General features: G+C 36.0%; 2 protein-coding genes across 3 annotated transcripts; one reads left to right on the top strand and one right to left on the bottom strand.

Moving 5' to 3' along the window:
* The first annotated feature begins 3,018 nt into the window (after window positions 1-3,018).
* LOC122021599 (protection of telomeres protein 1a-like) lies at window positions 3,019-14,366 on the top strand. 2 transcript variants are annotated; one of them, XM_042579728.1, is made up of 11 exons: window positions 3,019-3,169; window positions 3,307-3,449; window positions 3,626-3,762; window positions 4,566-4,755; window positions 4,943-5,010; window positions 5,086-5,174; window positions 5,863-6,141; window positions 6,223-6,296; window positions 9,918-9,976; window positions 12,622-12,777; window positions 14,007-14,366. In XM_042579728.1, the coding sequence occupies exons 2-11, from the start codon at window positions 3,314-3,316 to the stop codon at window positions 14,214-14,216; spliced, it is 1,398 nt and encodes a 465-aa protein (XP_042435662.1). In that variant the 5' UTR covers window positions 3,019-3,169; window positions 3,307-3,313; the 3' UTR covers window positions 14,217-14,366. The 2 variants fall into 2 exon arrangements, with proteins under 2 accessions (XP_042435662.1, XP_042435672.1); XM_042579738.1 differs by lacking the exon at window positions 3,626-3,762.
* Window positions 14,367-14,380: 14 nt separating this feature from the next.
* On the bottom strand, window positions 14,381-15,544 carry LOC122021619. Its single transcript, XM_042579761.1, has one exon. The coding sequence runs from the start codon at window positions 15,245-15,247 to the stop codon at window positions 14,648-14,650; it is 600 nt and encodes a 199-aa protein (XP_042435695.1). The 5' UTR covers window positions 15,248-15,544; the 3' UTR covers window positions 14,381-14,647.
* Between the last annotated feature and the right edge of the window lie 861 nt (window positions 15,545-16,405).

The following is a 16,405-nucleotide window of genomic DNA, read 5'->3' as shown; positions in this document are numbered from 1 at the left end:
TTTCATAAGTTTTGACGTCTTGATTCACTTTTGAGAATCGATTTTTGAGAATCGAGATGCTTAAGGGTGCACTCGAACGTCCAGACATACATGTAAGAGTCCTCTATGAATGTACATTGAACGAGTGTGCAAATTATATAATATTAATAAATAAATTATAACTAATGTAATATAATATTGATATGGAATGTCCATACTATAAAAAAATATCAAAGAAGTAATAACGAGGCAATTGATTCATATAAATTTTTCATTGATTTTCAAGATAAATCAAAAAAATATAAATAACGAGTATCCTAGAAAGTATTCTATGACTATACATCTTATTTAGAAAAAAAAAATCTTATAAATATACATCGGGCAAAATGTACCGTAGTTATTATCAGTTATGATCTCATACATATTACAACACTTTAGAAAGTACATATATTTTTTGAAAATAAAAATATAGAATGAGATATTATTTTAATAATAAATAAAATGGGGATGATTTCAATTTCTTAAAAAACGCGTTTTTAAGTTTTTTATTTTTTTAGTGTTTCTCCCCCCTCTAAAATTTTGGGAGAAAAAATTAATATAGTGATTTTTTTTAAAAAAGGATTTAGTTATAAAATCTAAAAAATTCAAGATTTTTTCATAAAATGTTCAATTAAAACAAACAAGAACCCAAACCTTTTTTTTCTCTCTCAATATTTTTTTCTCTCCCATTGCCCGTACTTTTTCCCCCTCTCCCTTCCTCCTCCTAATCTCCTCTCCTTTTTTCTCTCTTGTGGTCTTCTTCCTCTCATAATCCCCTTATTATTCTTTCCTAATCTTAATTTTACCTTCAAATTCTTTGTCATACATTGATGTTGTTACCATCTAGGTTGTTATCGCTGCTATCACCAGCACCGTTGTCATTTGCTGCAACGCTGCCATCGTCGCTTTGTCGACGCTCCACAGCAAATGCGTTTTGATTGAGGTAAAGTTTTCTTACTTTATCTCTTTTGATTACGAATTTAAGTGTTGGAAAAACATATAATGTTAATTTTTCATATATTTATAATTTATTTTCTAGTTAAGTATACCAAATATTTATAGATATTGAGATCTTCTATGCATTTAATGTTTGATTTGTTACAATTTCAAAATTTTATCAATTAAATCATATCATTTACTATTTCTCATCATATAATTCACTACAAGAAAATCTGCCATTAACGATGAAATTTAAATTTCGTTGTCAATTCCATCTCTATAGTTATTTAACCTATTTAATTTGCTACAAAACTTAATTCCCTCGCTATTTCAGCAACAAAATAAGTTTTCGTCTCTATTCTAGCAAAATTAAATTTCCGTCACTAATTAACTTTCTAATTAAGGTTTTTATTCTCGATTTTTCTTCTCAGCACCCTAAAAATCTTCCTCTCTGATCGACTTTCTCTCCGATCTCTGACACACTCCTCTCCTCTCCTCTTTGATCTCCAGCACTGGCATGCATCTCGTCGGTATGCACGATATTCTCCCGTTCCCTCTCCTCTCTTAGTGATTGCTTGGCGGTGGCCTCATAGGGAGTTCTCGCTTTGGCCATAACTTCACAGTGAGATCTTTCCTTGATTGCGGCCTTGTAGTGAGGTGACGAGGTTAGGTGTGACCTCAGTAATGTGCTATGATCAGTTTGAATTCACCCCTGAATGTAAATTCTAACTACGCCACTGATTTCAGTGCCCGTCAATTAATCCCACATGATTAATACAGAAACGTCAATTAATCCCACATGATTAATACAGAAAAGTTAAAAGTAGGAAACGACATGTAGTGAATACATGGAATTTTTTTTTTAACTTTTTTTAATCATCAACACATTGCTTTCACGTCTCTCTTCTCGCACTTGCGTGAATGACGATGATATAGAACTGTTATAGGATAGTGATAATCTATTGTCCTTTTCTGAAGTAACTATGGCTGAATGCTGACATTTGTACTTGATTCCTCGCTGGACTTGGCTGAATCACATACTGTCCTTACGATACGCCAAAACGAGTTAAACTCTAAGAGTTTTTTGATTGTTATATTTATGTAAAAAATTTCATATATCTCTCTTAAAAAAAAAATTAACCAACTTATACTATAAAAAAATTAATAATTTAGGGACGAAAATTTGGGACTAATAATTTTCGTCCCAAAATCGTAACAAGTTTGACGAAAAAAATATTATTTTAATTAGTTCCATATTTTTTTATTATATTTTACTTTATATATAAATAAAATTTAAATTCATAAATTACTATTATATAATATTAATTATTAAAAAAATAAATTACATTATTTGAAATAAAAAATCTAAAATAAAAAAATTATTAACTTTTTAAATTTAAATTAAAACAATTATTTTAATTAAAAATTAAAAAGTTAATAAGCGACTTCCTACATAGAGACGGAGCTCTTTCCTAGGAATGATAATTTTCTTCGCGGGTTCATATCCCGCGGGAAAAATCTGAAACGGGAATAGGAATCCTTGATTTTTTCGAGGATGAAGTGGGTATGAGAATACTACCCGTCTCGAATATTATTATTATTATTATTAATAAATAATAATAAGTTTTTTAAAAAATATTAATAATAATGGTAATATTAATATTATTTTTTTTTGAAAATATTATTATTAATAATATTATTAATATTGATATAATAATAATAATAATAATAATAATAATAATAATAATAATTAAATTTGAGCATGAGATGGAATGGAGATTTGATCTCATGGGTTCGAATTCGAGGAATCTCCAAATCCAAACAAAAAAAAAAATTGAAGACGGAGTAGGATTAGGGATGACAAATCTGCTCCCGTCTCCGCCTCCGCCTCCGCCTCCGCCCATTGCCATCTCTACTCCTTCCCTCCTGTGCCACGCCCACAATGGGCTCTAATAATAGTGTTTATTGTCAAATATTTCTAACAATATTTAATAAAATTATCATTTTAAATAAAACAATATACATATTTTTGTTTTTTTAAAAAATAATTTCTAGTAATTTTAAATCAGTTAAAATGGGCTCGGCCGACTCCAGAGTTCGTGTGCTCTGCTTTTTCGCTACTTGACCTGCGTATGCAGATCCCGGCTGCTGCGCTCGCCAACGGCTAGGGTTCGACGAATCGTGCAACCAATAAAGCATTCTCGTCGATCTGGTAATTTCTTTGTGAGGGTTTGGATTCTGGAATGGTTTTCTTCCTGTGGAGCACCGGGACAGTGTTAGCATTTTTCAAGTTGACGAGTGGTGTGAGTCGTTGAGCGTTTTGGTTGGACTGGGTGTCATGTGTTTCAGGGACGCGATGGGTGGTAAGATGGATGCCTCGGAGGATTACTTTTACAGCCAGATCGGAGATGCGCAGTTGTCCGTCGGCGCGCGGGTTAATCTCATGGGTGCTGTCTCCTCCATCAGCGAAGGAAAGAAGACCAAAGGAACAGGTGAATGCATTTGTTAAGATCGGATATGCCAGGTGCTGTCTCATTGATGCTTTACAACTCCCCTATGATTAATTTGTTAAGATATGATGCAATTTTTAAATTTATGATGAACTATTTTCTAGTGTTAAATTGCAGAGTGAATGCATTTTACCTGTCATTTCTTTTGTGCTTTCTAGACTTTTCTACTACATTGAAGATAATCGACGACAGTTATTCAGAGTTTGGATTTTCTGTGAACTTCTTCGCTGTAGTTCCTACAAGGTTACCTTGTGTCAGATCAATTGGTGACATAATTAGCATTCATCAACTTGAGGTAGATATTGTTGTCATCAACATTATCTATGATGTCAACTCATATCATATACCAAAATTTTCAATTTTCTCCATCTTGTTGCCATGATGATGATCCGTTTAGAAAAATAAGATATAAACATTCAGTTCGTCTCATCTAGTGCTACATATTTATCCTCATTTGTAACTTTATATGTTCAAACATTGAAGGACATTGAAAATGCAACTACCATAATTTCTTTCTTATGCTACCTTTTGCAACTCTTTTTAGATGTTGTGTTGCAATGATGTCTGCAATATATCAATTATGCATCTATATTAATCTTTTTAAATTAGTTTGGCAAGGGTACATAACCGAAAGATCCACTTGTTTATTTCACCAATCCCTACTTTCCAGGAGTGCCTGTATGGATACTCAATATGAAGTTTAACTTGTTTCACCCCATATCGAAGTTTATGCACTATCTTTATGTTTTCTGAAATCTCTCTGCCACTTCAAATAGGTTTTCTTGGTATTGAAGTGCTTGCTGCTGTTATGTTCTACTTATATTTAGTTGTCCTTTTGAGCTCATGCTATTTTGTATGGTATGTATATAAAGCATAATTCATATGGCCAATTGTTAGTGTCAACTACATGCACCTGCATCCTCACCCGCTATAATTGATGAGATCCCCACTTGAGGAAATATGAAGTCATCTTTTAGTTGTTTCTTACAATGCCTCTCTAAGTTCTTTTCTAACAACATTTTTAGTCTTTGTTTTCTTTAATATGCATTGATATGCCTAGAAATTCTGAACATACTTTTGTTGTTACATATTGTTCAGGTGAAGCTGTACAAAGGAATTGCACACGGTGTTTATAACAAGAAGATCTCTTCCTTTGCCTTATTTGAAGGGAACCCAATAGAGGGTTTCCATAATTATCAAAAATCAGTGAACTATCAAGCTACTGAACATGACGATGATCTTTTATCAAAAATTAATGCATGGCTACTTCATAATGCACCTGAGGCAGGTATATGTCTAACAGTTTCCTCTTTATTTTTCAGCATACTCAATGACTCTGTTTATGGTGTTTTGAAGATCATCTCTGATTCGTGGTTTGTTCATTCTTCTTTTTATTTAACTCTGCTTTTATGGTTTGATTCTTCCTTGTTTCTTCAATTTTTTTGGCTCTAATTTCTCAAGTGTTCGTCAACTAGTGAGAAAAGACCAGTTGTTTCCAATATGTCATCTTAAGACAGGATGTCCATTTGATCTAGTTTGCAAGGTGAGTTGGTTTCTTGCAAAATGTTCGCACTCAGATGGAAGTGACACAAAAATTCTTACATTTTTCTTTGAAAAGGTTCTTCATGTTTCCATAACTTCTGAAGAGGATTGTTTGCTCTTTGTGTGGGATGGAACTGATACTCGTACAGCAAATATAGAAGCTGAGTATGCATTTTCTCCCTACTTGATCCAGTGCCTACTGCATCTAATGCTGTTAATGTCACAGTTTGTGATTGCTCATTAACTATTTATGTAGTGAATTATCTTAATCTGTTGCTATCAGCTAGTTGAGATGATAAATTCAAATGTTTGAATAGGACTGTCTATTTTGGCGACACTTAAGTAGTTTTATAATTTTTCAGCATCTATGTCTAACTTTACAAGTTAGTATAACCAACTTATATTCTCTTGCATTGTCCATTGTACCCACTATGTCAAAAGCTCAATTAGACGTCTATCTTTTGTCATTCTATTGTTATTTCTCTATGCCCACTTTCTTGTCTTACCCTCATCTATAGCAGTATAACAGTCTTAAAGAGAAACTCTGGCATTCTCCTTCTTGTTCCTCCCAATTGTATCCCCTGGCCTTCCCTAGCCTCCTTATCTCCTCCATAACATTCTTCTTCAACTTTTTGATGATGTTATAGCTTTACTACCTAGTTTCTAATTGACATTTGCATAAAAATTTACCAGAGAATATCTGTATTTATGGGAAGGTCATTGGCAATTGCTAGTTACTAAGGCTTTAAAGGATATGATAGATCCAACACTTTAGTTGGGGTATTTGTGTATAAAATATCCTGTCATTTTTTGAGTGATTTGAATATTGTTTTTCCTCTAATGGGTTCAACAGTCTTGATCTTGAAGGGGAGAATCCATGTCCTTTACATGCGGGAGAGTTCCTTCCTTCAGCAGAGAAATTTTGCACGTTTCCTTTGATGGGCTCAGTTGTGTGGGTATTTGCTGGTAAGCATTTCAAAATGATCTCGGATCTATATGGCGGTGGTCAGTGGGTCAAGTTGCAGAATATGTTTTGTGAACTTCATTGCGGAATGTTGTACGGCATGCTGACACCTTCTAGTAAAATCATCCTTGTTTCTGATGAAGAATCGGTTGTACAATACCGTTTAAAGTAATCACTCATCTTTGCTATATTCTGCCTGTTCTTTCATGGGCCAAGTTGATTGATTTCGATATTTATTTATTAAAATAGGAATTATGATGATCGCAATGTAATTACAATGAGAAGATATCCTATGAGCTTTTCTATACCTTCTCGAATTACAGGTGACAGCATCAGAAGTTTTTCTATTTATGATCAACAAATGTGTGTCCTCATATTGCTTGGCTTTGTGTTGTATATATATTGAATGTTTTTTTTTCCTTCTGTTGTGGTTACTGATTGAACATTATTTTCATTAAGTGGAAGAGGGAGGAGGGGCTTTATGTGATTGATGTGTGCCTAAAAGTTGTATAGTCATTAATACTTGTTGAGTTAGTGTTAGAATTATGAAAGAGAACATCAAAGAAATGGTTGTGATTATCCTTGAGCAACTAGGTTGTCATGCGTCAAAAACTGGGTAATAAATAGAGACTTTGTATGATTGTTGTGTACCTAAATGTTGTATTGGTCATTAGCACTTTTTTTTTGACCTGGAGTGTAAGAATTAAGAAAGAAAATAAAAAAAATTGTAGTAGCAGGTGAAAGATTAGGTGATAGGCATAGGTGATACTACAGTAGAATCTTTTCCTACAATGGCTAAAAGAGAGCCATCTGCAATATTAATTTTTTGGTTACCTGCACAAGGTTTATATGAAGAGACAAGGTTTGACATTCCTGTCATATGATCAGTTGCACCTGAATCAATGATCTAGGCCGATTAGAATTGACACTAAGGAAGGTTGTGTTGGTGGAGTTTGCACTAACGGTCTAACTCAGGTTTTTTATGAATGACAAGTAAGTTAAGTTAGGTTTTGTTGTGATCTAACTACTTGATTAAGTGTGCAGGAGAAGTCCAAACAGGTCGACGGGCTGACTGGATATCTGGCAGGAAATCTAGCTAGGTCAACAGGCCAACCGGATAGCTGATACGAAGTCCAGATAGGTCGACGAGCTGACCAGATATCTGGCGAGAAGTCCAGCTAGGTCAACGAGTCGACCGGATAGCTGGCATGAAGTCCAGATAGGTTGATGGGCTGACCTCTAGTAAGTTGGTAAGTTAAGGTAAGTCACTGGAGGAGAGTGACTTTGTGAGGAGGCGTCCCGGTTGAGGGACAGTAAGCATCGGTCCAGTTTAGTCCATTTGGGATCCCTAAACTAAGACCTTAACTAGTTCCTGGTTCTGGGAGGACAAAAATTAATTACTATTCTTTATTATTAATTATTATTATTGTCCTAATACTTGTGTTGCAGGTTATTTGGACTAATATTGTTTTGCAGGACAAAGGAGAAAATTTGCCTTTGGATGAACTATGTCTGAAGGCGCCTTCAAGCAGTGAAGGCGCTTTCATACTGTTCATAGAAGGCGCCTTCCATAGCCATGGAAGGCGCCTTCTGGAGGACAAATTTTGGACGCAGTCTCGGATAAGTGTCGGGCTACTCGGGATCAAATTTACCAGGTTAAAGGCGCCTTCACAGCTATGGAAGGCGCCTTCCAAGCCCTATTTAAGGCAGTCTCGAGAAGACTTTGATAGAACACTAATATATGAGCTACTGCGCATCCGTTTGAGCTTCCGACTGCTCCATGCTTCTGCTACGACTCTACTGCAAAGCTATTGCGTCCGAAAACTGTTCCGAGGACTTCCGATCGCGGCCGGTAGACCGACAACGACACACGAACGCTCTCATTTCAATCCTTAAGTGTCGGTAACGAATTTTTTCTGTGTACTTAATTTCTACAAAAGGACAAGTGCAGTGTGTTGCACTTGTTCTAATCTTTTTTTACTCGATTCCCTCTTTTTGTACTCGATTACCCATGGGTAGATCTGCGGGACCTGAGTCTTAGAGTAGGAGTCGCTGAAGGTTCCGAACCAAGTAAATCGACTGTGATTTCTTGTGGTTTTTGTTTTCGATTTCTTATCTACTCTCCGCTGCGTTCGCAGTCGCGATTTTAAAAACAAGAAAATAAGTTTTTGAAAAATACGTGATTCATCCCCCTCTCATATGCGTATTGATCCAACAAGTTGTTGTCATGCAATTACCTTTTTGAGCTATTGAACAAGAATGATTTTTCTGATATTCAAGGAGTTTATACAGTTCGTCTATTTGTTCCTTGGTGAAGTACACTAGGAATAGAGTGCCCCTCTTGATCTGAGATAATAGTCTGAAGTGCACTACCTTCACCATCAGTTCTTTTTTTTTTTTCCAATATTTGGGCTTCCCATGGATTTTCCAACATGTTTTCTGCGTGTGCCACGGGCATTTACAATGGTCGCACCATGATTTTCCAAAACTTTTGCCATCTTTCTTTGCTTCCTCTTGAAAACCTTTAGTAACAAGGGTAGAGCTTTGCAAACTTAATTAGTAGAGACTAAGATATATTTGTTAAGCATAACCATTTGTCGAGCTTCTTCTCTTCGAACTTTTGAAAATACTTCACGGATTGTTGATAGAGGTGTCTTTCCCAAGATTCGACCCCTTACTTCATCTAGATCTTTTTTTAGTCTCGCCAAGAAAATTAACACCCAATCATTCTCTTGTCGTTTCATCAAATGAACACTATCATCAATACAATTCCAAATATTATCATAACATATATTTAGTTCTTGCCACAATGTCATCAATTCATTGTAGTAGTAACTAGTAAGTCACATCACGTTCCCTTTGCTTTGCTTGCCATAGCCTTGATTTAGGCTAAAAATTTGCGAAGAGTTCGCCAAATCTGAATAAATGTGTCTAGCTGCCTCCCACACCTCTTTGGCTGTAGGTAGGAATATAAATGACTTTCCGATAGGGGGCTCCATGGAATTTGACTAACCATATGATAAGGAGCGAATTTTTAGATTTCCAGCCTTTAAATCTGGGTCTTTGGTTTTATCACTTCTCCTATAACATATCCAAGTTTACCTTTCCCTTCTAAAACCAGGTGTCTGACCATTTTGGGTAGTTCTTCTTGTTGAGACGCTGAATATTAACTTGAAGTGAATTAGAGAATACATTCGTCGAACCATTGAAAGATACGATGGGTTTAAATTTGAGTTGACAATCATTTCTTCTCCACACCATTGAATCTCTACTCGTGGTGCCGGTTAAGGCAGTCTTCCATAGATGTTGATTTGCCATGGAAAAAAAACAAACCCTAGATCGAACCTAGGGCTTTGATACCATGAAGAAAACTGAGAAGATTAAGGAAAAAAAATTAGAAGAAGAGTAATGTTTTATTATTCTTTTTCAACTAGACATTACATCAATAAATAGAAGATACAAAGTGCTGAAATAGAAACAAATAAAAGAAAGGAAACATAAGAAATGAAAATTACTAAAATTAATTATTTCCTGATTTCCCAAAATACTTTTTTGATTTTATGCAATCATTATCTCAAAGATTATCTCTTGATTTTCAAATATTAATTCCTATTTTATGAAATCAGAATCTCCTAATTTTCCAAATGGTTTTAAATAAAATTAAAATTGAATATATGAAATGTGATTTCAGTAATAAGAAAAGAAATGATGGAATAATCAAAATGGATGAACATGAATCTTTTGCAAGTAAGAATTCACTAGGAGGTAGTTAGCTGTTAGTTCCATGTTAATAAGACAAATCTTTCTTTTCCATTTAAAGTTTTTTGAGTCCTACTGTTGTCGAAAATATTTCACTTTTTTTTAATAATGCTATAGTTCTACTCACTTTGGTTTATTCTTGGCATATAATTACTAACTATTTTTCATCTTTGATGTCATTTCAGTGGTGGACTGTGATGACGTGGCATGTATAACTTTGAGACATTCAATTGCTTATCCAGAGGTTAAATTGTTTCTTAATTTGAAAGTTTTTGCTGGTTTTGGTTCTTTGTTGGAAAAATTTTGTTGATGTTAACTAGGATGTTGTGATCTTTAGTTCACACAATATATTGACTTGTTGTAAGTTCCAAAGATCTTTTCATTGAGTTGCTTGGGAAGGGTAAGATACACACCTTACTTCCCTAAGACCCTAATCACATTTGGTTTAATTCTTTAAACCTAAAGGTACATGGAAGCCAGTTGATGTTAATGTATTAGTGCCCCTTATCTTTCTTTTTTTCCTTCTATTATATTTTAATGGATAATTCACTTTTTGTGCATTAGACATATAGACATATGCTATGCATTCTTATTTTTTATTTATTTGTAGCTGCTTAACACTTGGTAGGATCTTGTAGATTTTGGTCTTTTCAAATTTGCACATATAATTTGTGAAGGGGAGCCTTGGCGTAACGGTAAAGTTATTGCCATATGACCAAAAGGTCACGAGTTCGAATCCTGGAAACATCCTCTTGCAAAAAGCAGGTAAGGCTGCGTACAATGGATCCTTCCCCGGGACCCCGCATGGCGGGAGCTTCATGCACCGGGCTGCCCTTTCTTGGTGAAAGATTATCATCACTTCTAGGTAGGGCTGGTTCTAGGTAGGGCTGGCTACCTATATATCTTTTAGATGATGGATGTTTACTTACAATCTTTGTGTATTACCCTATTACAACCACATCTCAACGCTTTCCCTCAAGATGGCTAATATTATAGAACCTCAGCTGATTATAAATATGTTCAAGATCTCCAAAGCCTTAATTAACAAATATGGCAAGTGATCCTTCAAATTAAAAAGAATGATATAACAATATTCTGAGGTTGCACTTCCTCTATGTCAAAGGGACTATTTGTTTGGGTTTGTCCTCTCATGAAACTAGTGTTGGATATGGAAGCAATGTTCATGGTATCTTGATTATCATAATGTAATTTGCATTTCGTTTGGTAAGATTGATATGCAACCCATGCATTAGGTGATTGAGCCACAAATATAATTGATCTGGCCACTACATTTTTTTCCTAAAATAGAAGGACTCCTCCTAAATGAATACAAAAACCTAATGTGGTAATCTGGGAGAGAACTCCTAATCTCAATCAGGCACTGTTGTGAATGCATGAAGTTATAATAAAAGAGATCCTAGTGTGGTGTTTAGGTATCTAGCAATCCTTAGAGCTGCCTCTTAATGACCTATTGAAGCAAAAGGTAATATCCCTCACCCCAAACGACTCAGTATCGTCCGCTCCACGACAAGATACGCAAGCCATGCATTAGGTGATTGAGACACAAATAAGCTCGACAAAGTTATTACCTTTATTAATTGATTTGGCCACTACATTTTTTTCCTAAAATATAAGGATTCCTCCCAAAAGAATACAAAAACCTAATGTGGTAATCTAGGAGAGAATCTCAATTAGGCACTGTTGTGAATGCATTAAGTTATAATAAAAGAGATCCTAGTGTGGCGTTTAGGTATCTAGCAATCCTTAGAGCTGCCTCTTAACGACCTATTGAAGCAAAAGGTGATATCGTTCAACCCAAACGACTCAGTATCATCGGGTGGCATTTTGTCTTAGCACAATGATCTTTTCTCAGACACCCAACGAGGCTTTTTATCCGCTAGGAATTGACCTCAAGACCTATTGGAGCAAACACCCATACAGGTACGAACTAATCCATGGGGCTCCTCTAGACAATGCTAGATATATATTGTCATCTACTAGAGGTCCATATTGGTTGGGATTCTTGTGTTGGCTAAGTTGTAGTAGAAGATGATGGAATGGACAACGTAATTGGGATAGGAAGTATCTCAACTACCGACTTGGATGTGGTAGGTGTGGTGGAGTAAAAAAGGAGTGGAATCAAAAAGGGTTGTATCAACTGAATTACAAGCCTGTGTAACTTGCAAGAATAACAATGTCACAGTGATGCCCTTCTTGCTAATGTAATACTAAACAAAATATGGACTATAGGCCTTGGTGTCAGCTTCTGTTATAGATACGTGCAATTTATATTCATTATATGGATACAGTAGTTAAAGAATTTGCATTCCTGGTTTGCATTGCTTGAGGGAACTAAAGCTATTTTACAATTGATTTAGCTTTTACTTTTCAGTTGTCACATTCGAATTTGTATTTGAGATGATAGGTGAAAAAATTCATGTCGAATCCTTCTTTATTCTGAGAGCTTGAGAATCTGAATGCTCAACTATGAATATTGAATTGACAAAACATTTGATAGGGACAGTCAGTCAGGGATGCGTATTTATTTCAGAGCTTTTTGGAGTGAGCTTTACGAGACATAAAAAAAAAAAAATAAAGAGAACATTTTTATTTTGGCTGACAGGATCTTCATCTTCACAACATAAACCTCATTTGTAGACAAATTTTTTAGATGGAAGTGTTTTATTTACAATAGTTACTAAGAGTAAAAAATGGTCTCACAATGAGCCTGCTAATGCTTCTATGAATATTTAAAGAAGTCTCATTCGAAATAAATTTGCTAATGCTGTCTAATTTCTACTGTATTACTTTTTCTATTATATATTAGAACATAAATATATGGACTTGATCTACTTGAATTATGAAATGTACATGATGAATGTGATGCAGGTGACACACAAGTGTATGTGCATTGTTCGATTGGTAGCAGCATATCCATGGAAGGCTGAGGATCTTATTTCTCCAGTTACAGGACGCTACCGTGTTAGATTTACCTTGGAAGATCCCACAGGAAGAATTCGTGCATACCTTTGTGCAGAAGATGGGGTATGTCTTTTGCTTTCAATTTCATTATTAATTTGAATTTAGGCAATGGTGATGTTGATATAAAAGTGTGAAATCTAGTTTGATTCTGAAGTTTGAAAAAGATCCCAAATTGACCCCTAAAATTTGAGAAGTCTGAATTTGACTCCTGGCTGAAGTTATGGAATATGTATCCAATTTGATCCATGAAGTTGAATGCATGAATTTGATCCTGAAACGTCCTCAACTAGTATCATTGCACAAAATATCAATGAAAAACTCGAACAGCCTCTTATGGGACCCATGTAGGCACAGATTCTTCTTTTCTGCAATGCTTGTTTGAACATAAGAATGGACTATATGATGTTAAAGATACCGGTAGCGGTTATCCAGCTATAGGTGAAGTTATGGTGTCTTTTTATCTACCAGAAAGCTTTGATATATAGTCGGAAATCTATTTGCATTCTGGCCTGCCAATGCTATGAGTGGAGATGCTTGACTTCAGCATGCTTAAGTTCCCTTGACCATGCACAACGAGGATAGAGGCTAAAAATGGGGACTTCAATCACAGCTGAGAGTGCATCGTTGATCACAGACAGTGGCCGAGATTGATCTTCTGTAAAGCCAATGGGGAGGTGAGTGAGTTGGTCATGGCACTAGCTAGGGTGCTTTTTAGGCAGCAGGTTCCCTGTGAATTCAGGTAGCATGATGGTTCAAATCCATGACATCGAGGCTTTGAATGCTGCACATTAATAATGACCATTGACAGGATGGCATGATTTTAACTATAGTCTACTCCTCTGCTGATTTTAAGTCTTGTGGCATGTGAGACAGAACTGACTTTTGCTGCAATAGGTTGCTGTTGAAAATTTATAACGTTATTATCAGTATATTCTTCACTGATAAATAAACAAGAAGAAAATACAATTATCATTGTATGCTTCTACCACAAACTATGCGCAATAAAACAGCTTCATAAAACATAGTAAGAAATATTTTATCTTCCTCAATGTAGTTCTACATAAAATATATCACTTTGTATCTAATTTTGATCAACCAAAAAAGGAATGAACTTAATGTAAGTGGCAAGTATAGCCTGGCCAAGTGTTTCTGGTTATTCACTTTGATTTGTAGTCATTGTTATATGATTGATTCGAGTATCATAATTTGGACATTTAGCATCCCTATTATCCATATAAAGATCATGAGTTGACTGTAACCTACGTTATTTTTATTTCATACATGCATATCAGGTGAATTTTTTTGATGGCTATCCAAGCTCTGATGTGTTGGCGAGCAAAATGAAGAAGCTTCTTGGTATACCTGATTCTTCTGATGGACCAACAAATTGTGCTAGAAATCCACCGTGGTTCAGGTGTTGTTTGGCTTCTTATTATCTCGACAAAAGTCAACCTAGGGAGACCAGGAGATATAGAATATTTGGCACCAAACTAGTTGTCTGAACAGAAAAGATGTACACATTCGAAATAAGGGATCCAGTCCAGCATCATGCAAATGTTTGTACAAATTTAGATGCTTGGGATGTGCAAATGCTGCTTCTGCGACTTACTACTATACATGTGAATATCGTATTTGGAGTCTTCATCTTTTTATGTTCTAGTCTCCTTATTTCTTTTAGATTATATTGTTGAATACGTGAATCTGATTTCTATCAAGTGTAGAGATGTGTGCTATGGATGAGGGTACTACCATTAAATGTACCTATTAAGGTCCGATTGTAGGTGATTGCTTGTCCAACATCATATCATTTGGCAGTGGAAAACGATTCATCTATAATATTTTCTTTGCCTTACTCTGTACTACTTGTTTTCCTACTTGAATCCAATAAACAATCTACAAGGCAATAGCCAAATGTATATGAAGTCAGGTGTCATCAGCGGGCTCTGGAGGTGCAGTCCAAGTCGATGGCACTGCCATTGGGCCAGAAGAAGCGGAGTTTGCAATGGAGGTGGGCTAAGGACCTCAGGGAGAGGAAAACCCCCACTCTCCATCTTGTTCTGGCGTGCCCGTTGAGCTCGATTGGCACAACTCCCCGCTTCAGAGCGACGTCCATGGTCTCCATTGCGCTGTCGTCCAGCGGGAGCGGCCCCGACCGGAAGAGATAGTTCAGATCCACAGAGCTGTTCTTGGCGACCTCAAATGGATCAGCCTGCAGCGCGGCCACATCGATTCCATGGAACTGGAGGAGGATGCTCTGGTCGGAGAAGCTAGTGTGGACCCTCTCGTTGTCGTTCTCCGCTACCAGAGCCAAGGCCATCTCGATCTCAAGGAGGCCAGACTGGTCGTAATCCAGCCTGCTGAGTTGCGCGTAGGCCACTTTTATGTAAGGCGCTCTGGGCTTGTAGATCATGTAGATGGCGAACACCACTATCCCGCCGGCGATGACAGCGATCGCTAGGACACTGCACAGAATCGCAGCTAGCCAGACTAACGGATTGGTGTGCCGTCCTTGGTCAGAGATGAGCTGTGGCATCACGAACTGCGGGGAACGACATCGAGGGCACGATTTGTTGTTCTTTTTGTGATGCGGGGAAACCTTGGATCGGTGGCAAAGTAGTGGCTTGGGCAATGGTTTGGTATCTCTTCCTTGCTCTGTTGGTTGGTTTTCTCTCGGCAAGGGAGCTTCTTTACTAGTTGCCAAAGAAAGTAGTTCGGATCCTCTGTTTCGAAATTTTTCTGTCTCTGTGTTCCATTAGACGGACCAGATTATATTTCTAGGCATCATGATATCCTTAAAATTGTATAGTATCCTCGTGATGTCTAAGACATCCTTAAGATATAATCTGATCCGTCCAATCAACAAGAGGACACGGGGACAAAGAGACAGAGTATCCAAACTACAAAGAAAGTGCTATGTTTTTTTTTTAATCGAGTTACCCAACTCTTCAATCCGGAGGTGCTAATGGCACGTCGCTCCGCAGCTAACATCCCATGGTTGTCTCCGGAGGTGAGAAGAACGCGTCGCCCCGCAGCCAACGTCTTAATTCACAATTCGCCGTAGTCAGGAATTGACCAATAAATACCTGACTAACTGCAAGCTCTTTTGTCGTAGCACCGTAGCCAAGGGCAAAAAAGTGCCATGCCTTGGGTTAAATAGTTTGTGCTTTTGTTTTTGATCAGTTGATCTACTTCGGATCATGGCGAGCCAGAGTACATTCCAGTTTCATCTTTTCGGTTCAGTGAAAAAAACTCTGTAAAGCTTTCTTGATAGTTGATGTTTTGTTCAAATTTGATTAATGCAGTGTGCAATAGGAGTGACAATGTGTCGGATTAATCATATTTTATATCCTCAATTCTCATTTTCATATTCATTTGATCATTTCCATATTTATACCTATTGGATATGTCTATACTAACTTCTTTCCAACTAATTATCATCATTCAAAAAAATATATTAGAATTAATATCATATTATATATATATATATATAAAATAAATTAACCTCTATATAGTCTACTCTTAATTTAATCATATTTAATAAAAACATATTAAACACACACACACACACAAAAAAAAAAAAAAAAAACAATAGTTTATAATTTTGAAAAAATCGTTTATATATATATATATATATATATATATATATATATATATATATATATATATATATATATATATATATATATGAATC

Source organism: Zingiber officinale, chromosome 1A (assembly GCF_018446385.1).
Source record: "Zingiber officinale cultivar Zhangliang chromosome 1A, Zo_v1.1, whole genome shotgun sequence".
In the NCBI taxonomy this organism is placed as follows: Eukaryota; Viridiplantae; Streptophyta; class Magnoliopsida; order Zingiberales; family Zingiberaceae; genus Zingiber; species Zingiber officinale.
Note: the sequence above shows the minus strand (reverse complement) of the source record. Positions and strands in the feature narration are given on the sequence as shown.